The sequence below is a fragment of the Oncorhynchus masou genome, unplaced genomic scaffold (genome assembly GCF_036934945.1).
Source record: "Oncorhynchus masou masou isolate Uvic2021 unplaced genomic scaffold, UVic_Omas_1.1 unplaced_scaffold_1129, whole genome shotgun sequence".
Taxonomy (NCBI): Eukaryota; Metazoa; Chordata; class Actinopteri; order Salmoniformes; family Salmonidae; genus Oncorhynchus; species Oncorhynchus masou.
In genome coordinates, this window is record NW_027001031.1 from 63,209 (window position 1) to 87,685 (window position 24,477).

The following is a 24,477-nucleotide window of genomic DNA, read 5'->3' on the forward strand; positions in this document are numbered from 1 at the left end:
TTTACCTTCTGAGGGGAATGTATCAAACCAGTTGCAGTGATAAGTGTTTTGTTGTTGTGCACTCTGCTCCAACAACAGCAGGTATTTTTTTATTCTGCAATAGCTACTGTAAATTGGACGCTGCAGTTAGATTAACAAGAATTGAAGCTTTCTGTCCTTATAAGACATGTCTATGTCCCGGAAAGTCTAGTCACATTATCGCATATTGAGCAACAACTGTCCCGGTTTATGGACACCGATCCTGTAGAGGTTTTAACTCTTTCTATTCATGCCTTCCTGTTTGTCCTCAGGCTAGCATCTCCCAGACACGGCTTCACCATAATGAACAGGCTGAGTATGGAGAACCTGACTGAACCCATCACTAAAGACCTGGACTTCCAGCTGCAGGATCCGTTCCTGCTCTACAGGAATGCTCGCTGTAAGTCCCCTGCACTATTAACCCTACCCACATAGTACCAGGGCTGTTAACCCTCCCTACTCAGAACCTGGGCTCGCTGTAAGTCCCCTGCACTATTAACCCTACCCACATAGTACCAGGGCTGTTAACCCTCCCTACTCAGAACCTGGGCTCGCTGTAAGTCCCCTGCACTATTAACCCTACCCACATAGTACCAGGGCTGTTAACCCTCCCTACATAGAACCTGGGCTCGCTGTAAGTCCCCTGCACTATTCAGTCTACCTACCCAGTACTGGCCTCTCTGTAAGTCCCCTGCACTATTCAGTCTACCTACCCAGTACTGGCCTCTCTGTAAGTCCCCTGCACTATTCAGCCTACCTACCCAGTACTGGCCTCTCTGTAAGTCCCCTGCACTATTCAGTCTACCTACCCAGTACTGGCCTCTCTGTAAGTCCCCTGCACTATTCAGTCTACCTACCCAGTACTGGCCTCTCTGTAAGTCCCCTGCTCTATTCAGCCTACCTACCCAGTACTGGCCTCTCTGTAAGTCCCCTGCACTATTCAGTCTACCTACCCAGTACTGGCCTCTCTGTAAGTCCCCTGCACTATTCAGTCTACCTACCCAGTACTGGCCTCTCTGTAAGTCCCCTGCACTATTCAGTCTACCTACCCAGTACTGGCCTCTCTGTAAGTCCCCTGCACTATTCAACCTACCTACCCAGTACTGGCCTCTCTGTAAGTCCCCTGCTCTATTCAGTCTACCTACCCAGTTCTGGCCTCTCTGTAAGTCCCCTGCACTATTCAGTCTACCTACCCAGTACTGGGCATTTCAATACCTTGTGAAACATATGAAGGCATCAGCGAACTGCTTCCAACCCCCTCGGGTCTTGTACCGCTTACATCACCACGGGAACTATGTTCCCGGAGGTGGCGTGTTTACATCACCACGGGAAATATGTTGCCGGAGGAGGTGTGTTTACATCACCACGGGACTATGTGCCTGAGGAGGTGTGTTTACATCACCACGGGACTATGTGTCTGAGGAGGTGTGTTTACATCACCACGGGAACTATGTGCCTGAGGAGGCGTGTTTACATCACCACGGGAACTATGTGCCTGAGGAGGTGTGTTTACATCCCCACGGGAACTATGTGCCTGAGGAGGCGTGTTTACATCACCACGGGAACTATGTGCCTGAGGAGGCGTGTTTACATCACCATGGGAACTATGTGCCTGAGGAGGTGTGTTTACATCACCACAGGAACTATGTGTCTGAGGAGGCGTGTTTACATCACCATGGGAACTATGTGCCTGAGGAGGTGTGTTTACATCACCACGGGAACTATGTTCCCGGAGGTGGCGTGTTTACATCACCACGGGAACTATGTTGCCCGAGGAGGTGTGTTTACATCACCACGGGAACTATGTTGCCGGAGGAGGTGTGTTTACATCGCCATGGGAACTATGTTGCCCGAGGAGGCGTGTTTACATCACCACGGGAACTATGTTGCCGGAGGAGGTGTGTTTACATCACCACGGGACTATGTGCCTGAGGAGGTGTGTTTACATCACCACGGGACTATGTGTCTGAGGAGGTGTGTTTACATCACCATGGGAACTATGTGCCTGAGGAGGCGTGTTTACATCACCACAGGAACTATGTGTCTGAGGAGGCGTGTTTACATCACCATGGGAACTATGTGTCTGAGGAGGCGTGTTTACATCACCACAGGAACTATGTGTCTGAGGAGGCGTGTTTACATCACCACGGGAACTATGTGCCTGAGGAGGCGTGTTTACATCACCACAGGAACTATGTGTCTGAGGAGGTGTGTTTACATCCCCACGGGAACTATGTGCCTGAGGAGGCGTGTTTACATCACCACGGGAACTATGTGCCTGAGGAGGTGTGTTTACATCCCCACGGGAACTATGTGCCTGAGGAGGCGTGTTTACATCACCACGGGAACTATGTGCCTGAGGAGGCGTGTTTACATCACCACGGGAACTATGTGCCTGAGGAGGCGTGTTTACATCCCCACAGGAACTATGTGCCTGAGGAGGCGTGTTTACATCACCATGGGAACTATGTGTCTGAGGAGGTGTGTTTACATCGCCATGGGAACTATGTGCCTGAGGAGGCGTGTTTACATCCCCACAGGAACTATGTGCCTGAGGAGGTGTGTTTACATCGCCACGGGAACTATGTGTCTGAGGTGTAGGCCTGTAGATGTTGATGTTTGCATTCCAGAACATATTTATTTCAGTCCTGCTGGGCTTCACGTCTCAGGAGATTTACATTTGATGAGACCAGAACTTGCATTTCTAAAAAGAGATTGGACGTGAATCATGGTCAATACTACTGGAGAGTTCAGCATAGTTTAAACAGATTGAAGATGCAGCTAACTTTCTACCATGTGGTTTAGTCCAGGAATCCTGGCCCATCATGGAGCACTTCATCTAAATGAGAACTATTTGGGGAGTGCATATCATACCTGGGTTCAAGCACTATTTGAAATCTTTCAACACAAACTTATAGCGTATCCCCTAGCCTGGCTGGAGTGCCTGATGGGTGGGATTTATAGCTTGGGGACTATTCAATCAATCTGTTGAGCTAGACAAGCTCAATGAAGCCCAGATAAAGTGGTTGAAATGACTTCGAATAGTATTAGAACCCAGGTCTGTTGCAGGCTGAGAAAGAGACTCAGTGCAGCAGACACACGTACCCTGAGGAGAGGAGCCTGGAGCCTCTCTAGTCTAGTGGCTGTGGCCCCACAGGTCCATATATGGTTCAGAGGTATTTTTGTGGCAGTAGTCCCGGGTTTGAGTGCCTCTGTGCCGGTTTTCTACCGCCAGTGTCCTGCCAACAGCAGATAGCCAGCCAACCAGCCTACTACGTTAGATACAAACCAACCTGTCATTATAAGTGGGACACACAACACACACACACACCATTCTCAGTGACAGGCAGGTGGAATGCTTTGTTTTAAGATATTGCTGGACTCCTTGGTCTAATTATTAGACATTTACACACAAACACAACTATACGGGGGGTGAAGAACATATAGCGGAGTTATTTATATGTGATGTTTAGAACACCACACGTCCCTCAACATGACCTTTCACGAGAGGTCACAGAATCTTATCACTAAACAAGTATTTGGTTATGGGGTCATTAGCTGGTGGAGGAGCCAGCCAGGCCAATTTAGAATGTTGTCTCAACTGTGACATCATTGTGACATCATTGTGACATTGAGAGCAAGGGTTTCTGTTAGCCGGTCATAGCCGGTTTTTGGACGAAAAAAAAAATCATTTATATTATATTATATATTTATATATAATTATATATTTATATATATTATAATTATATTATATATATTTATTTATTTATTTAAATAAACTAAATTGGTGCCGGCCAATTGTCTGGGAAGAGAAGAAAACATCCGATTGCAAAATAATGCTTTAAGTCTATTCGTTGATAAGAAAAAAACATTTTACTGGTTGTGAATATTAGTCTATAGGTTAATTTGCATAATTTTGTGGAATTAAATTGGGGCGTGTGTACAGTTCATTATCTATCTTATTTATCACACCATACAGATAGAAATCTGTCAGAAATCGCAAGAGCTGCTTCAGTATCTCAAACAGAAAATGCACAGTCAACGGAAGTCTTTCTCAACGCAGTATGCATTGTCATAACATATACTTCATTGTTTTGAAACCTGAGTGTTTGATAACACATTATGAGGCATGTCTTACCTTGCTTCAGAGTAGCCTAGTCAACATCTGTGGAGGCCATTCTTATACATCAACTTTCATTGTCCAGTAGCCAAAAGCACAGTCCTGGTTATATTAGCAGCCCGTGCTCGTTGTTGCATATTAGATCTCCCCTCGTTCTAACACATATTTTCATCTCTGTCACATGGAGCCGCTCTCATGTGCATTGCCCTTTTTGACAATAGTGTTTTCTCCGCTATTTGCATTATGGAAGGAACATCCGTGTGTAGCCTGCTGCCTTGTGCACGTTGCTGCGCTGGTAATGGGAAGAAATAATGGTTGATAATAGCCGGTCGAATGTATCTGAGGCCTACTGGTGGTATGAATCTGGGATCTATCGTCCCACAGCTGTCCCAGAGTCTGTTTGGAATAGGCCATATTTCTTTCTCGACGAGCTGACAATAGACTAGGTCAACTTTTCTACTATGGGGGATAGTAGTTTGACGTAGGCTAGTGATTCCCTTTATAGTGCACTACGTTTGACCAGAGCCTATGCATTCTAAATAGCACCATATTCCCTTTATAGTGCACTACGTTTGACCAGAGCCTATGCATTCTAAATAGCACCCTATTCCCTTTATAGTGCACTACGTTTGACCAGAGCCTATGCATTCTAAATAGCACCCTATTCCCTTTATAGTGCACTACGTTTGACCAGAGCCGATGCGTTCTAAATAGCACCATATTCCCTTTATAGTGCACTACGTGTGACCAGGACCAGGCCACTCTATAAGGAATAGTGTGCCATTTGGGAGACAGACATATGACAAGTCTTTGAGGTTGTCCTTACCTCCTGGTCGTACGTAGGTGTACTCCATCTCTGTCTCTGTGATGAGCGTCCCCTTGGCTGGCCCAACCTCCGGCTCCTCTTGAAGACGCTCATGTTTGGGTTTACGCTGGAACAACCTGCCCAACATCGTCCCTCTGAGACGATAGTCTGGTAGTGGTGTTGTGGAGCTGCTACGAGGGGACAACGTTTAGACCACGTTTCCTCTGGTACTGCTGAGATACTAGTCTCCTGTCTGTCTGTCCTCTTGTACTGCTGAGATACTAGTCTCCTGTCTGTCTGTCTGTCTGTCTGTCTGTCTGTCTGTCTGTCTGTCTGTCTGTCTGTCCTCTGGTACTGCTGAGATACTAGTCTCCTGTCTGTCTGTCTGTCTGTCTGTCTGTCTGTCTGTCTGTCTGTCTGTCTGTCCTCTGGTACTGCTGAGATACTAGTCTGTCTGTCTGTCTGTCTGTCTGTATGTCTGTCCTCTGGTACTGCTGAGGTACCAGTCTCCTGTCTGTCTGTCCTCTGGTACTGCTGAGATACCAGTCTCCTGTCTGTCCTCTGGTACTGCTGAGATACCAGTCTCCTGTCTGTCCTCTGGTACTGCTGAGATACCAGTCTCCTGTCTGTCCTCTGGTACTGCTGAGGTACCAGTCTCCTGTCTGTCTGTCCTCTGGTACTGCTGAGATACCAGTCTCCTGTCTGTCTGTCCTCTGGTACTGCTGAGATACCAGTCTCCTGTCTGTCTGTCTGTCCTCTGGTACTGCTGAGATACCAGTCTCCTGTCTGTCTGTCTGTCCTCTGGTACTGCTGAGATACCAGTCTCCTGTCTGTCCTCTGGTACTGCTGAGGTACCAGTCTCCTGTCTGTCTGTCCTCTGGTACTGCTGAGATACCAGTCTCCTGTCTGTCTGTCCTCTGGTACTGCTGAGATACCAGTCTCCTGTCTGTCTGTCTGTCCTCTGGTACTGCTGAGATACCAGTCTCCTGTCTGTCTGTCTGTCCTCTGGTACTGCTGAGATACTAGTCTCCTGTCTGTCCTCTGGTACTGCTGAGATACCAGTCTCCTGTCTGTCCTCTGGTACTGCTGAGATACCAGTCTCCTGTCTGTCTGTCCTCTGGTACTGCTGAGATACCAGTCTCCTGTCTGTCTGTCCTCTGGTACTGCTGAGATACCTGTCTCCTGTCTGTCTGTCCTCTGGTACTGCTGAGATACTAGTCTCCTGTCTGTCTGTCCTCTGGTACTGCTGAGATACCAGTCTCCTGTCTGTCCTCTGGTACTGCTGAGATACCAGTCTCCTGTCTGTCCTCTGGTACTGCTGAGATACTAGTCTCCTGTCTGTCCTCTGGTACTGCTGAGATACTAGTCTCCTGTCTGTCCTCTGGTACTGCTGAGATACTAGTCTCCTGTCTGTCCTCTGGTACTGCTGTGGTACCAGTCTCCTGTCTGTCTGTCCTCTGGTACTGCTGTGGTACCAGTCTCCTGTCTGTCTGTCCTCTGGTACTGCTGAGATACCAGTCTCCTGTCTGTCTGTCCTCTGGTACTGCTGAGATACCAGTCTCCTGTCTGTCTGTCCTCTGGTACTGCTGAGATACCAGTCTCCTGTCTGTCTGTCCTCTGGTACTGCTGAGATACTAGTCTCCTGTCTGTCCTCTGGTACTGCTGAGATACCAGTCTCCTGTCTGTCCTCTGGTACTGCTGAGATACCAGTCTCCTGTCTGTCTGTCCTCTGGTACTGCTGAGATACCAGTCTCCTGTCTGTCTGTCCTCTGGTACTGCTGAGATACCTGTCTCCTGTCTGTCTGTCCTCTGGTACTGCTGAGATACTAGTCTCCTGTCTGTCTGTCCTCTGGTACTGCTGAGATACCAGTCTCCTGTCTGTCCTCTGGTACTGCTGAGATACCAGTCTCCTGTCTGTCCTCTGGTACTGCTGAGATACTAGTCTCCTGTCTGTCCTCTGGTACTGCTGAGATACTAGTCTCCTGTCTGTCCTCTGGTACTGCTGAGATACTAGTCTCCTGTCTGTCCTCTGGTACTGCTGTGGTACCAGTCTCCTGTCTGTCTGTCCTCTGGTACTGCTGTGGTACCAGTCTCCTGTCTGTCTGTCCTCTGGTACTGCTGAGATACCAGTCTCCTGTCTGTCCTCTGGTACTGCTGAGATACCAGTCTCCTGTCTGTCTGTCCTCTGGTACTGCTGAGATACCAGTCTCCTGTCTGTCTGTCCTCTGGTACTGCTGAGATACTAGTCTCCTGTCTGTCCTCTGGTACTGCTGAGATACTAGTCTCCTGTCTGTCTGTCCTCTGGTACTGCTGAGATACCAGTCTCCTGTCTGTCTGTCCTCTGGTACTGCTGAGATACCAGTCTCCTGTCTGTCTGTCCTCTGGTACTGCTGAGATACCAGTCTCCTGTCTGTCTGTCCTCTGGTACTGCTGAGATACTAGTCTCCTGTCTGTCCTCTGGTACTGCTGAGATACCAGTCTCCTGTCTGTCTGTCCTCTGGTACTGCTGAGATACTAGTCTCCTGTCTGTCCTCTGGTACTGCTGAGATACTAGTCTCCTGTCTGTCCTCTGGTACTGCTGAGATACTAGTCTCCTGTCTGTCTGTCCTCTGGTACTGCTGAGATACCAGTCTCCTGTCTGTCTGTCCTCTGGTACTGCTGAGATACCAGTCTCCTGTCTGTCTGTCCTCTGGTACTGCTGAGATACTAGTCTCCTGTCTGTCCTCTGGTACTGCTGAGATACTAGTCTCCTGTCTGTCCTCTGGTACTGCTGAGATACCAGTCTCCTGTCTGTCTGTCCTCTGGTACTGCTGAGATACCAGTCTCCTGTCTGTCTGTCCTCTGGTACTGCTGAGATACCAGTCTCCTGTCTGTCTGTCCTCTGGTACTGCTGAGATACCAGTCTCCTGTCTGTCCTCTGTACTGTCTTCTCAGAGAGACTGTCTGGTGTGAGGCTGGGTAATGTCTCAGTCCTTCCCAGAGAGAGTAGTATATGAGTCTAACCAGAGTAGTCCCCTGTAGCTACTAAGCCAAGTGGTCTCTCCTCAGCTCCTCCAGAGATCTCTCTCCTCGCTGCCCTCGCTGGCTCTTAAATTTCCCAGGGCTTGGAGTGTCTGTCTGGTCCTTTTTCCAGGCGGTGACCTTTAGCTTGGCTCTCCACAGCCCCAGGCAGGCAGGGCAGTGCAGGGCACACAGCTCAGGGGGCAGACAGGATGGCAGCAGGCAGGCAGACGGACACAGTAGCAGCTCCAACCTTAAGATCCAGCTACTCAGACCCGCTGTCCTCACTGACTCAGTTACTCTCTCACTGTCGTCTGTCTCTCTGTCAGTCAGGAGTCAACATGCTCTAGTCTACTGGCTGGCCTTCAGTCCCTCAGTCTCCGCCCTGTCGCCCCACCTCACTCTTCCCTCCTTTCTCTCTCCTTTCTTATCTCACCCCCTGTCCTCCTTTTCTTTGGCCGACCGCCGTGCCTGAGCGTTATCTTCCTACGCGGCCTATTTGAGGCTGCCTGAGTTCTCACTGTGATGGTGACAGGAGAAGTGTTCCTAGTCTGCCTGTCAACGGGGCTCCTGTCTCAGTCACACTGAGTAGAGTAGGGGCCTGGCTTCCAACTCCCACTGCTGCAGAGTCTCAATAACCCCTCGACCCCACCTCCTAATGAATGGGGCTCCAGCCTGCCCCTCACCCTGGGTAACTGCCACAGAGACATGTTGTGCTTTCTCATAGCACGTATCTGTCTGTAATATTGACGTTGGCTCCACTGACTAGTTATTAGACTAAGAAGGTAATGAGGTCATGGTGACAGAACCCAGAACCTCCACTTCGTCCATAAACGATGTCATGAATCATGAACTAAACATCACGAGGAGATTTAACACAGGACTTTTTTCTTCATGTATTTTATCTTTGATTTCGTCCATGATGATTCCACTCGGTAAAAGTCATCACAGTTTCCAAGAAGTTAACGTGGTCTGGCATGAGTCATGACTGATAAAGAGGGAGCATTTTAATATAATGGCTGTAGGAAACCCCACTGTGTCTCGATAGTGGAATATGTTGTGCTCTGCTGAACGCAGCCCAGCCACCTCTTCCTGGAATCTAGCGGTATGTCTTCTGTTCCCGAGGAATGAGGAATCATCCCGGATGAGCGCTGTCCCAGTAGGAGAAAGGTTTATATGTGGCACCTTCTCCACTGTGGGGGGGTTTATATGTGGCACCTTCTCCACTGTGGGGGGGTTTATATGTGGCACCTTCTCCACTGTGGGGGGTTTATATGTAGCACCTTCTCCACTGTGGGGGGTTTATATGTAGCACCTTCTCCACTGTGGGGGGTTTATATGTGGCACCTTCTCCACTGTGGGGGGTTTATATGAGGCACCTTCTCCACTGTGGGTGGGTGGGGGGTTATATGTAGCACCTTCTCCACTGTGGGGGTTTATATGAGGCACCTTCTCCACTGTGGGTGGGTGGGGGGTTATATGTAGCACCTTCTCCACTGTGGGGGGGGGGGGGGGGTAGCACCTTCTCCACTGTGGGGGGTTTATATGTGGCACCTTCACCACTGTGGGGGGTTTATATGTGGCACCTTCACCACTGTGGGGGGTTTATATGTAGCACCTTCTCCACTGTGGGGGGGGGTTTATAAGTAGCACCTTCTCCACCGTGGGGGGGTATATATGTAGCACCTTCTCCACGGTCGGGGGGGTGTCCCATAATATCACAATTCCCCTCAAGTGTTCACTCGTTCACTGCTTCCCACATCTACAAGCATTGTATTGGTTGGAGGCTTGGCCTAGTGGGAGTTTCCACCATATTTCTTATACCAGTACTTATACCATATTTCATTTTTAAAATCAGTTAAGTGAAGTGAACAAGTGCACTCTTTGAGAGGAAAGAGAGATGATTGGGACATAGCCTCTATTCCTCTTCTGCCTGCCTTCCAGGAAGGAACACATCAGAGAACCTGCCAAAACACACACACACGCACACACACACACACACACACACACACACACACAGCAGTGAACCTAGCTCAGCAGTCGCCGGCATTCATCGTTCAGGTTATTTTAGATTTTGGATCACATAAACACGTGCACTAACTTTGGTTCCTTTCTCCCAGTGTTTTGTGATGTCTGTGTAATGATTCCCGTGGCTCCAGCTCGTGTATTTAGCCGTGGCTCCAGCTCGTGTATTTAGCCGTGGCTCCAGCTCGTGTATTTAGCCGTGGCTCCAGCTCGACTCACGTGGTTCCAGCTCGTGTATTTAGCCGTGGCTCCAGCTCGTGTATTTAGCCGTGGCTCCAGCTCGTGTATTTAGCCGTGGCTCCAGCTCGTGTATTTAGCCGTGGCTCCAGCTCGACTCACGTGGTTCCAGCTCGTGTATTTAGCCGTGGCTCCAGCTCGTGTATTTAGCCGTGGCTCCAGCTCGTGTATTTAGCCGTGGCTCCAGCTCGACTCCCGTGGCTCCAGCTCGTGTATTTAGCCGTGGCTCCAGCTCGTGTATTTAGCCGTGGCTCCAGCTCGTGTATTTAGCCGTGGCTCCAGCTCGTGTATTTAGCCGTGGCTCCAGCTCGTGTATTTAGCCGTGGCTCCAGCTCGTGTATTTAGCCGTGGCTCCAGCTCGTGTATTTAGTCGTGGCTCCAGCTCGTGTATTTAGCCGTGGCTCCAGCTCGTGTATTTAGCCGTGGCTCCAGCTCGTGTATTTAGCCGTGGCTCTGTGTCTGAGGGGTCTGATGTTGACGTCGCTGCTGCACTGTTTTATCTGGATTTAGATTGGAGCATCCGTTACGGCCATTGACTGACATGTGACCTGTCTCTCTCTCTGTCTCTCTCTCTGTCTCTCTCTCTGTCTCTCTCTGTCTCTCTCTCTCTCTCTAGTAGCTATCTATGGCATCTGGTTCTATGATAAGGCGGACTGCCAGCGCATCGCAGAGCTTATGAAGTAGTGAGTAACACACTCCCACCCTCTCTCTCTGTGTCCCCATGACACTGTCCCTGCACTAAAACACACTGTGTGTGTGTGTGTGTGTGTGTGTGTGTGTGTGTGTGTGTGTGCACTACCATTGCCAGTTCACAACAGCACAGCACTGACCGACACACACACATACCAAACGACACTCACCTCTAACCTCTCCTCTCTCAGTCTGACGAAACAGGAACAGGCCCTAGCCCAGCGGGGTCAACGGGGTCAGGGGGGCTTGGTGTCTCCTCGAGCCCTGGAGGCAGCAGGGGACCCTGGGAAGGGACAAGGAGTGGACATCCTGCAGATGCTGACCAAAGCACGCAATGAGTATGACAAGGTAGGTCCCCACTGTATGTGCTTACCACTATGACAGGGTAGGTCCCCACTGTATGTGCTTACCACTATGACAGGGTAGGTCCCCACTGTATGTGTTTACCACTATGACAGGGTAGGTCCCCACTGTATGTGTTTACCACTATGACAGGGTAGGTCCCCACTGTATGTGTTTACCACTATGACAGGGTCGGTCCCTACTGTATGTGTTTACCACTATGACAGGGTAGGTCCCCACTATGTGTTTACCACTATGACAGGGTAGGTCCCCACTGTATGTGTTTACCACTATGACAGGGTAGGTCCCCACTGTATGTGTTTACCACTATGACAGGGTCGGTCCCTACTGTATGTGTTTACCACTATGACAGGGTAGGTCCCCACTGTATGTGTTTACCACTATGACAGGGTAGGTCCCCACTGTATGTGTTTACCACTATGACAGGGTAGGTCCCCACTATGTGTTTACCACTATGACAGGGTAGGTCCCCACTGTATGTGTTTACCACTATGACAGGGTAGGTCCCCACTGTATGTGTTTACCACTATGACAGGGTAGGTCCCCACTGTATGTGTTTACCACTATGACAGGGTAGGTCCCCACTGTATGTGTTTACCACTATGACAAGGTAGGTACCCACTGTAAGCCTAATATTAACCTGAAGGGGCTGCAGGTTCCCAACTGGGAACACCCCCCCCCCCCCTCAGCCCAAACGGTGGAGCAGGGAAAGCAAAATTATTCTTAAAAATATTTAACCTCCACACATTAACAAGTCCAATAGCTTAAATGAAAGATAAACACCTTGTTCATCTACCCAGCATGTCAGAATTTTAAAATGTTTTACAGCGAAAACATAGCACATATTTATGTTAAACCACCACTAGGAAAGCATACAATATGTAGCCACTTTGCTATGCAAAATAGCACAATCACAAACGCAGGATTAAAAGAAAAATTGTTCACTAACCTTTTGAAAATCTTCATCAGATGACAGTAATAGCACATGTTACACAGTACATTTATGTTTTTTTCAATAATATGCAATTTATATCCATAAATCTCCGTTTACATTGAGCCATGTTCAAAAAATGCAGCAGAAATGTCCGGAGAAATTATAAATAGCTCCGGCAGCTAACGCCAGATAACAGCAATAAACATCATAAACTTTGACTAAATATACATGTTCTACATATATTTAGAAAGATACACTTCTTCTTAATGCAAACGCTGTGTTACATTTATTTTTAACGTTACAGAATTCGTTCACTATTCAATAATCTGAGACGGCGCTCAGCCATTAGCATTATTTCTCTACTATGTTGGATTTGACAAAAATACAATTTTATAACATAAGTATTCCCTTACCTTTGATGGTCTTCGACAAGAATGTCGTGGAAGGAGTTATACTTACCTAATATAACGTTTGGTTGCTGTTGGTGTGTCTTTGTATTAGCAAACGCTAACATCTTCAGGTGAATTACCCCAAAAAGGACTTCTGATCACGAAAATTGCGCATCAAAACTTCAAATTAAACTGGTCAAACTAAGTGCAGAATCAAGCTTTAGGATGTTTTTAACGTACAAAACAATTGGCGATTAATTCAAACATAACGAACTCTCCTCATGCAAGCCGGAAAAAAAAGACCCTTTTCACAGAGCGCGCACCTGAAAACTCGTGACACCTCAGTATTTTGCCAGCCAAGCAGTCAAAGCTCGTGCTATTTTCTCCGTTCCACGTCTCATTGAAAGACGAGAGCGCGCTGAAGAAATAGAAACTGTTCCCAGATCCGTAGCTGGTTGGGAAGGGTGGGGGCGATGACGTCAAAGTTGGAGCAACTTTCTTAGGAGAGAGAGAGAGAGTTTGGGAGAATGGCTGCCCTGTGAGTTCTGCTTTACATACAGACATAATTCGAACGGTTTTAGAAGCTTTAGAGTGTTTTCTATTCAATAATAATTTTTATATGCATATATTAGCAATTTTTGACAGTTTTTTTTTTTTAGTTTACTTTGGGCACACCATTCATCCAAAGGGGGCAGTATTGTCCCGAGCCTTAACAGTAGTCTCGAGGTATTGCTCGCCTGAGGTAGAGTACCTCATGATAAGCTGTAGACCACACTGTCTACCAAGAGCGTTCTCATCGCCGTCTACAAACCGCTGCTGGTGCTAAGACCGCACTCCGTAGCCGATGTGAGCAAGACCTTTAAACAGGCCGCGGGGCCAGACGGGTTACCAGGACGTGGACTCTGCGCATGCGTGGACCAACTGGCAAGTGTCTTCACTGACATTTTCAACTTCTCCCTGACTGAGTCTGTAATACCAACATGTTTCAAACAGACCACCATCGTCCCTGTGCCCTAGGAAGCGAAGGTAACCTGCCTAAATGATTACCGCCCCGTAGCCATGAAATGCTTTGAAAGGCTGGTCATGGCTCACATCAACACCATCATCCCAGAAACCCTAGACCCACTCCACACTGTTCTTTCCCACCTGGACAAAAGGAACCCCTATGTGAGAATGCTGTTCATTGACTACAGCTCAGCGTTCAACACCATAGTCCCCTCGCAGCTCATCACTAAGCTAAGGACCCTGGGACTAAACACCTCCCTCTGCAACTGGATCCTGGACTTCCTGACGGACCGCCCCCAGGTGGTGAGGGAAGGCAACAACACATCTGCCACGCTGATCCTCAACACGGGGCCCCTCAGAGGAGCGTGCTCAGTCCCCTCCTGTACTCCCTGTTCACCTACAACTGCGTGGCCAGGCACGACTCCAACACCATCAAGTTTGCTGACGACCCAACGGTGGTAGTGGTAGGCCTGATCCCCGACAACGATGAGACGGCCTATAGGGAGGAGGTCAGAGACCTGGTAGTGTGGTGCCACGACAACAACCTCTCCCTCAATGTGAGCAAGACTAAGGAGATGATTGTGGACTACAGGAAAAGGAGGGCCGGACCCCATTCACATTGCCTGGTCTGTAGTTGAGTGGGTTGAGTTTCACGTCCCTTGGTTCCTTAACAGCTTTCCCCCCAAGCCATAAGACTGCTGAACTATTGATAAAATGGCCATCTGGACTATTTGATTCACCCCCCCCCCCCCCTTTTGTTTTTACACTGCTGCTATTCGCTGTTTATGGTCTAGTCACTTTACTCCTACCTACGTGTGCAGATTACCGACTAACCTCTACCACCGCACATTTTACTCTGTACCGAGCCGACAAGGTAAATATCTGTCGTTCTGCCCCTGAACAAGGCAGTGAACCCAGTGTTCCCTGGCGTCCATTAAGGCAGCCCCCCCAGCACCTCTCTGATTCAGAGGGGTGGGGTTAAATAAGGAAGACTCATTTCAGTTGAATGCATTCAGTTGTACAACTGACTAGGTCTCCCCCTTTACCAGTACCCCCTGTATATAGCCTCCACACTGACTCAGTACCGGTACCCATTGTATATAGCCCCCACACTGACTCAGTACCGGTACCCATTGTATATAGCCCCCACACTGACTCAGTACCGGTACCCCCTGTATATAGCCTCGTTATTTTGTTACTTTTAAACGTTTTTTTACTTAAGTTTATTTAGTAAATATTTTCTTAACCAACAATGCAGTTAAGACAATGAAGGGCTTGCAAAAGTTAGCATTTCACAGTAAGCTCTACACCACATGCTACCACTCTGACAAGGTACTAACACACCACTACCACTAGGGGGCACTAAAGCATATAACAAGCCTGCAGCCTTGTGATTTAATGTTATTCTGAGGAAATACGATGTCTGCTGCTGTATCATAATGTTTGCATACTAATGTATTCCTGAATGCGCCATGTATGAAAATGGGTTAAATGAACGGACATCAATGTCCTCTTATTGTCTCTCTCTGTCTCTCCTCTCAGGGTGGTCAGCCAGAGCCTAAAGAGATAGGAGGGTGTAGTGTCCTTAATGCCAACCCCAGCCTGATCAAACCTATCCCTGTCAAACCTATGGAGAGATATCCCCAGCCTGGGCTACAGGAGAGGCCTGTTCAGGTACACAGAGCCTTTCACCTTATTCAACACAATGGAAATAAGTCGATTTTTAAATGTGGTTTATCCACCCTGTGAATTAGTTGGGTGTTTTTTAATGGTCAAATTGCTGATGTCTAACACAGTGTTGACCTGGTTTCACAGTTCAGCTCTACTGTTTGTTTTCCTTATGTTCTCTCCTTTCTGTTTCACACCACCGATCTCTCCCCCTCTCTCTCCATCACCCTTTTCCTCTCTTAGGATGGTCGAGGAGAGCCCAGGCCTCTCTCTCTGGCCACTCTGTTTGGTGTACAGCAGCCCAGAGCAGAGCTGGTCTCTCCCATGGCTGGGTCAGGAGGTCCAGTGTCCCAGCCCCAGGGGAAGCCTGGAGGTGTCCGCCCGGCGGTGGCCCGCTCCCTGACCTACGACGACCCAGTCCAGGCCCAGCTCCATCTCCAGGCCCAGGAAGGAGGTCTGATCTCAGGTAGCAGCCCCCAGCAGCACTGCCCTGCCTTCCAGAAGCTCATGAAGGATGCCGCCGCCTCCTCCCAGCCTCAGGAGCAGCTCCAGAGAGGAGGTCCTATGGAGCAGCTCCAGAGAGGAGGTCCTATGGAGCAGCTCCAGAGAGGAGGTCCTATGGAGCAGCTCCAGAGAGGAGGTCCTATGGAGCAGCTCCAGAGAGGAGGTCCTATGGAGCAGCTCCAGAGAGGAGGTCCTATGGAGCAGCTCCAGAGAGGAGGTCCTATGGAGCAGCTCCAGAGAGGAGGTCCTATGGAGCAGCTCCAGAGAGGAGGTCCTATGGAGCAGCTCCAGAGAGGAGGTCCTATGGAGCAGCTCCAGCCCGTCTCCGAGTCACCCGAGAACAGACTGCGTGAGAACGGAGCCCCCTCTGTCCTCCACCATCAGACCCAGGCCAGACAAGACCCCATCCAGAGACTGTTCCAGAACCAGCCCACTTCCACCACCCCTTCAATGACCACCTCCGCTCCCTGTTGTCCTCGTCCTCCTCCTCTCATCCCTGGTCTCCAGTCTGCCCATCCTCAGCCTGTCCTGGTGGATGCTTTGGGCTTCCCTGGTTCTCAACACCATCACCTCCCTCCTCACCAGGCCCGGTCGTTGTACTTCAGCCCCTCCAAGCCCCCCCAGATGCTGGTCCCCATGTTGCCCTCACACCCCTCCCAGTCTCAACCTCCCCACCAACCCCAGCCTGGTCATCCTCAGTCACAGCCCTGTCACCCTTTCCACCCCTTCCAGAACCCCCAGCCCCTATACCTCCAACCCCTGCCAGCTCCCCCCCAGCCGGGGCAGCTAACCGGTGTCGTCTCCCCCCATGAGCTGCTCCAGAGGCTGCAGCTGGTTCAACAGGAGCAGAGTCTGGTCCCGGAGCCCACTAGGCCTTCCTCTAACCTGGCTCCTCGCTTCCACGAGCCAGCCCCTCTAGCCCCCTCAGCCCCCCCAGCCATGGGGCAGCACGGCCAGCAGTCGGCTCATTCTACAGCCAGGTCTCTGGACAGTTTGGCTGACAAGAACTCTGCAGGCACCGCTACTCAGAAGTTCCAGGTAAGAAATAAATATGTATATCCTATCTGACTCAAAGGACTGTAACATACTGAATATATATATATCCTATCTGACTCAAAGGACTGTAACATACTGAATATATATATCCTAACTGACTCAAAGGACTGTAACATACTAAATATATATATATATATCCTATCTGACTCAAAGAACTGTAACATACTAAATATATATATCCTATCTGACTCAAAGGACTGTAACATACTAAATATATATATATATCTGACTCAACGGACTGTAACATACTAAATATATATATATATATATATCTGACTCAACGGACTGTAACATACTAAATATATATATCCTATCTGACTCAAAGGACTGTAACATACTAAATATATATATCTGACTCAAAGGACTGTACCATACTAAATATATATATCCTATCTGACTCAAAGGACTGTAACATACTAAATATATATATATATATCCTATCTGACTCAAAGGACTGTAACATACTAAATATATATATCCTATCTGACTCAACGGACTGTAACATACTAAATATATATATCCTATCTGACTCAAAGGACTGTAACATACTAAATATATATATCTGACTCAAAGGACTGTAACATACTAAATATATATATCCTATCTGACTCAAAGGACTGTAACATACTAAATATATATATATATATATCTGACTCAAAGGACTGTAACATACTAAATATATATATCCTATCTGACTCAAAGGACTGTAACATACTAAATATATGTGTATATATATATATCTGACTCAAAGGACTGTAACATACTAAATATATGTGTATATATATATATCTGACTCAAAGGACTGTAACATACTAAATATATATATATCCTATCTGACTCAACGGACTGTAACATACTAAATATATGTGTATATATATATATCTGACTCAAAGGACTGTAACATACTAAATATATATATCCTATCTGACTCAAAGGACTGTAACATACTAAATATATATATATCCTATCTGACTCAAAGGACTGTAACATACTAAATATATATATCCTATCTGACTCAAAGGACTGTAACATACTAAATATATATATCCTATCTGACTCAACGGACTGTAACATACTAAATATATATATCCTATCTGACTCAAAGGACTGTAACATACTAAATATATATATCCTATCTGACTCAACGGACTGTAACATACTAAATATATGTGTATATATATATATCTGACTCAAAGGACTGTAACATACTAAATATATATATCCTATCTGACTCAACGGACTGTAACATACTAAATATATGTGTATATATATATATCTGACTCAAAGGACTGTAACATACTAAATATATATATCCTATCTGACTCAAAGGACTGCAACATACTAAATATATATATATCCTATCTGACTCAAAGGACTGTAACATACTAAATATATATATCCTATCTGACTCAAAGGACTGTAACATACTAAATATATATATCCTATCTGACTCAACGGACTGTAACATACTAAATATATATATATATCCTATCTGACTCAACGGACTGTAGCATACTAAATATATATATATCCTATCTGACTCAAAGGACTGTAACATACTAAATATATATATATCCTATCTGACTCAAAGGACTGTAACATACTAAATATATGTGTATATATATATATATCTGACTCAAAGGACTGTAACATACTAAATATATATATCCTATCTGACTCAAAGGACTGTAACATACTAAATATATATATATCCTATCTGACTCAAAGGACTGTAACATACTAAATATATATATCCTATCTGACTCAAAGGACTGTAACATACTAAATATATATATCCTATCTGACTCAAAGGACTGTAACAAAGTGCTGGAGTGGTTTTGCACAGGGAGGGATCTGTGTTTGTGGAAGTAAGGTCTCTGTCTCTAACCATCTCCTCTCTGTCTCCAGGTGATCTCCCCCCAGCGTATCCCAGCCACGGTGGCAACTACCCTGCTCCTGTCCCCCAGTGTCTTCTCCCAGGCCAAGCGCCCCCAGGCCAAAGCCTCTGGGGACACCCACTGCCCCCCTGGCCCTAATCCTCCCTCAGCCCTCCTGGCCCCACAGGCCCCTGACGACCCCCAACCCAGGGGCCTCTCTAAGAGCCAGCTCCAGGCCACCCTGCTGCACCTCATACAGGTAGGAGAGGAGGAGCCAGGCTGTTTTTACAGAAACAAAGTTACACGGAACAACAGCGTCACGCAACAATTTCAGTGCTTGTACGTGTTCACAGTTCATATAAGGCAGTGGTCACCAAGCGGTCGATCCAGATCAACTGGTTGGTCTTCAAGGCATTACTAGTCGAGTCATTCCTGACCTTTCTGGAGAAAAGACAACAATGAAGTTTTGCGCTTCTTGTATTTTTTATTTTTGTGGGTGCACTTGATTCAGAAGCCCTGTCGGCGGTGGGTGCACTTGATTCAGAAGCCCTGTCGGCGGTGGGTGCACTTGATTCAGAAGCCCTGTCGGCGGTGGGTGCACTTGATTCAGAAGCCCTGTCGGCGGTGGGTGCACTTGATTCAGAAGCCCTGTCGGCGGTGGGTGCACTTGATTCAGAAGCCCTGTCGGCGGTGGGCGCACTTGATTCAGAAGCCCTGTCGGCGGTGGGCGCACTTGATTCAGAAGCCCTGTCGGCGGTGGGCGCACTTGATTCAGAAGCCCTGTCGGCGGTGGGCGCACTTGATTCAGAAGCCCTGTCGGCGGTGGGCGCACTTGATTCAGAAGCCCTGTCGGCGGTGGGCGCACTTGATTCAGAAGCCCTGTCGGCGGTGGGCGCACTTGATTCAGAAGCCCTGTCGGCGGTGGGCGCACTTGATTCAGAAGCCCTGTCGGCGGTGGGCGCACTTGATTCAGAAGCCCTGTCGGCGGTGGGCGCACTTGATTCAGAAGCCCTGTCGGCGGTGGGCGCACTTGATTCAGAAGCCCTGTCGGCGGTGGGCGCACTTGATTCAGAAGCCCTGTCGGCGGTGGGCGCACTTGATTCAGAAGCCCTGTCGGCGGTGGGCGCACTTGATTCAGAAGCCCTGTCGGCGGTGGGCGCATTTTTTTAGATATAAGCTTTCTGTTCCGTTTGGAACATTTCTGGGATCTTTTATTTCAGTTCATGAAACATGGGACCAAGACTTTACATGTTGCGTTTCTATTTCTCTTCAATGTATTTACATAACAAGACTAGCAATTCTGCAGGCGTCAAACTCTCCCCTCCTTGAAGAAGCAGCTGGTCTCACACAGCCAAATGGTTTGTCCTGGTTCCTGCCTTTATGTTTATATTCACTGTCTTTCTGCTCAGGACACCGTCAGAGACACAACGTTTATGTTCAGTCTTTGTACAGCCAGATAGTCTTGCCAAAGGACCTTGAGGTTATTCATCGAAGTGCAGACAGACAGACACTGTCCTGCTAAAGACAGCTGTTTGAGACCAGCACAGAGTACAGACAGACAGACACTGTCCTGCTAAAGAGAGCTGTTTGAGACCAGCACAGAGTACAGACAGACAGACACTGTCCTGCTAAAGAGAGCTGTTTGAGACCAGTGCAGACAGACACACACTGTCCTGCTAAAGAGAGCTGTTTGAGACCAGCACAGAGTACAGACAGACAGACACTGTCCTGCTAAAGACAGCTGTTTGAGACCAGTGCAGACAGACACACACTGTCCTGCTAAAGACAGCTGTTTCAGACCAGCGCAGAGTGCAGACAGACACTGTCCTGCTAAAGAGAGCTGTTCCAGACCAGCACAGACAGACAGACACTGTCCTGCTAAAGACAGCTGTTTGAGACCAGCACAGACAGACAGACACTGTCCTGCTAAAGACAGCTGTTTCAGACCAGCACAGACAGACAGACAGACACTGTCCTGCTAAAGAGAGCTGTTCCAGACCAGCACAGACAGACAGACAGACACTGTCCTGCTAAAGAGAGCTGTTTGAGACCAGCACAGAGTACAGACAGACAGACATTGTCCTGCTAAAGACAGCTGTTTGAGACCAGCGCAGACAGGCAGGCAGACACTGTCCTGCTAAAGAGAGCTGTTTCAGACCAGCGCAGACAGACAGACACTGTCCTGCTAAAGAGAGCTGTTTGAGACCAGCACAGAGTGCAGACAGACAGACACTGTCCTGCTAAAGAAAGTCTGTTTCAGACCAGCGCAGACAGACAGACACTGTCCTGCTAAAGACAGCTGTTTCAGACCAGCACAGACAGACACACACTGTCCTGCTAAAGCGAGCTGTTTGAGACCAGCACAGACAGACAGACACTGTCCTGCTAAAGAGAGCTGTTTCAGACCAGCGCAGACAGACAGACAGACAGACACTGTCCTGCTAAAGAGAGCTGTTTGAGACCAGCACAGACAGACAGACAGACACTGTCCTGCTAAAGAGAGCTGTTTCAGACCAGCGCAGACAGACAGACAGACACTGTCCTGCTAAAGAGAGCTGTTTGAGACCAGCGCAGACAGACAGACAGACACTGTCCTGCTAAAGAGAGCTGTTTCAGACCAGCACAGACAGACAGACACACACTGTCCTGCTAAAGAGAGCTGTTTGAGACCAGCGCAGACAGACAGACAGACACTGTCCTGCTAAAGAGAGCTGTTTGAGACCAGCACAGACAGACAGACAGACACTGTCCTGCTAAAGAGAGCTGTTTCAGACCAGCACAGACAGACAGACACACACTGTCCTGCTAAAGACAGCTGTTCCAGACCAGCACAGACAGACAGACAGGCACTGTCCTGCTAAAGAGAGCTGTTTGAGACCAGCACAGAGTACAGACAGACAGACACTGTCCTGCTAAAGAGAGCTGTTTGAGACCAGCGCAGAGTACAGACAGACAGACACTGTCCTGCTAAAGAGAGCTGTTCCAGACCAGCGCAGACAGACAGACAGACACTGTCCTGCTAAAGACAGCTGTTTCAGACCAGCGCAGACAGACAGGCAGACACTGTCCTGCTAAAGACAGCTGTTTCAGACCAGCACAGACAGACAGACAGACACTGTCCTGCTAAAGACAGCTGTTTCAGACCAGCACAGACAGACAGACACTGTCCTGCTAAAGACAGCTGTTTCAGACCAGCGCAGACAGACAGACACTGTCCTGCTAAAGAGAGCTGTTCCAGACCAGCGCAGACAGACAGACACTGTCCTGCTAAAGAGAGCTGTTCCAGACCAGCGCAGACAGACAGACACTGTCCTGCTAAAGAGAGCTGTTCCAGACCAGCGCAGACAGACAGACAGACAGACACTGTCCTGCTAAAGAGAGCTGTTTCAGACCAGCACAGACAGACAGGCAGACACTGTCCTGCTAAAGAGAGCTGTTCCAGACCAGCGCAGACAGACAGACACTGTCCTGCTAAAGAGAGCTGTTCCAGACCAGCGCAGACAGACAGACACTGTCCTGCTAAAGACAGCTGTTTGAGACCAGCACAGAGTGCAGACAGACAGACACTGTCCTGCTAAAGACAGCTGTTTCAGACCAGCGCAGACAGACAGACAGACACTGTCCTGCTAAAGAGAGCTGTTCCAGACCAGCGCAGACAGACACATACTCAACCTGTCCAAATACTGTTATGTTTGTATTCCACACTCCTGATCAGAGTACTCTCTCTCTCGCTTATCTCTCTCTCCTCTCTACTTCTCTCCCTTCCTCTCTCTAGGTCTCTGTCTCTAACTCTCTTCTTTCTCTCATTTGCTCTTCTCTCTCTCTAATTGGCTCTTCTCTCTCTCTAATTGGCTCTTCTCTCTCTCTAATTGGTTCTTCTCTCTCTCTAATTGGCTCTTCTCTCTCTCTAATTGGCTCTTCTCTCTCTCTAATTGGCTCTTCTCTCTCTCTAATTGGCTCTTCTCTCTCTCTAATTGGCTCTTCTCTCTCTCTAATTGGCTCTTCTCTCTCTGTAATTGGCTCTTCTCTCTCTTTCAGAACGACAGTTCCTTCCTGGATACCATCTATGAGTCCTACGCCCACGGCTTCTCCACGGAAACCACCGCCAACAAGTTCTGAGGCCAGGGTCCTGTTGAATGAGGCACCCAATAGAAACATGTTTCAGGGTTCTGTTGAATGAGGCACCCAATAGAAACATGTTTCAGGGTTCTGTTGAATGAGGCACCCAATAGAAACATGTTTCAGGGACCTGTTGAATGAGGCACCCAATAGAAACATGTTTCCAGGGTCCTGTTGAATGAGGCACCCAATAGAAACATGTTTCAGGGTTCTGTTGAATGAGGCACCCAATAGAAACATGTTTCAGGGACCTGTTGAATGAGGCACCCAATAGAAACATGTTTCAAAACGCTTTGCAACAGGAAGTTGAAAATAATAATTTCTTCTGGGACAAGTCCAGGGAGCCCCTCTCCCTCTTCTGGGACAAGTCCAGGGAGCCCCTCTCCCTCTTCTGGGACAAGTCCAGGGAGCCCCTCTCCCTCTTCTGGGACAAGTCCAGGGAGCCCCTCTCCCTGTTTGTCTGTGTTCTTCCATCAGGGGCCTAATGAGTGAGTCCCTGGGGTCGTGCCCAAACCGGCACAATCATTTTATAATCTAAACCAGTTGCTGATCTAGCTACATTCGTCTTCCTCATGTGAGCGCTGTGGATGTAACCTGTGGATTCAGATTACAAGGACATTTGATTTTTGCCATTTTTAAGATGTTTTTATCGTAAAAAAAAAATACAAATAATTGAAAAGTTGAATGGGATAATGTTGTAAAAGCTCTCAAACAATTGTATATGTTTTGGAATGTCTGAACTTGGTTTAAAAGATACCTCTCTTAACTAAAATGGTTTTCCAGGCTTTTGACAATGTTTAATTCACTTGAAGTTGGATGAGTTTATTTGAACACTAAGTGGAATTAAATCCTGTTTTTTTTTTAAATAGACAATATTTCAAATCCTTTAAGCTTGAGCTTCCTCACAGAAGGGAACCTCTGTTGAGGTATCACCTTACTGTAGAACCTGGCATTTATTTTCATCATGCGATTGTCTTTATTTCCAGATGTCTGAAACTGGAAGTGGACAACGCCGCGGGTCTTTCAGAGTCTCCTGTGCTCACACGTGCCAGACTAGTTTAATAGACGGTTTATATGTATCAAGCAAAGGGTTTAATAAACTATTTTATGTTACGAGAGAGAGAGAGAGATAATAGAATAGTTTGTTTATTTTTCTATGCCGTTGTCATACAAGGAAATTTTAAAAACACATTTTAAAAACACAATGTTGCAATGACCTGTACCACTGAAACAGGAAGTGTTTTAATTTACACAATCTGGCATGTATCAATTATTTTTCAACCCGTTGAATCTGGAGTCCCATCATTTTTGTTATTTTGGTTTTGAAAACCACTTTTTTCTTTTTCTACGAGTCAAACATTGAGTGACCGAAAAGCCCACTTCATAACTTGTTTCTTGTATAATGATTGAACCGTCTCTGGACCACAACTGAATTGGAAATAAATGAATGTCTTCTTCAAACATGTGGCTCTGGGTGAAGTTTCCTCTAGGTACAGATCTAGAATCAGCTTCCCCTTCCCCAATATTAACCTTAACCATTAGTGGGGGAAATGCTAAACTGACCCAAGATCAGCATCTACTGGCAGCTTCACTCTACTTATTTCACTATTTCAAGAGAAAATGGGTTGCCTCCAAAAATTCACCCTGTTCCCTATATAGTACACTAC

The 24,477-nt window shown here is 47.6% G+C and overlaps 1 protein-coding gene across 1 annotated transcript in view; it reads left to right on the top strand.

Moving 5' to 3' along the window:
- Nucleotides 1-24,265, top strand: part of LOC135529321 (mRNA-decapping enzyme 1B-like) — a 28,564-nt gene extending 4,299 nt beyond the window's left edge. Inside the window, exons 3-10 of the mRNA XM_064958110.1 lie at nt 291-418; nt 10,822-10,888; nt 11,087-11,243; nt 15,129-15,260; nt 15,498-16,667; nt 16,764-16,796; nt 18,723-18,950; nt 22,730-24,265. Coding sequence (XP_064814182.1) covers nt 291-418; nt 10,822-10,888; nt 11,087-11,243; nt 15,129-15,260; nt 15,498-16,667; nt 16,764-16,796; nt 18,723-18,950; nt 22,730-22,810 — 1,996 coding nt within the window. The 3' untranslated portion in view covers nt 22,811-24,265. The remainder of the gene's footprint in view (nt 1-290; nt 419-10,821; nt 10,889-11,086; nt 11,244-15,128; nt 15,261-15,497; nt 16,668-16,763; nt 16,797-18,722; nt 18,951-22,729) is intronic.
- Nucleotides 24,266-24,477: the final 212 nt, after the last annotated feature.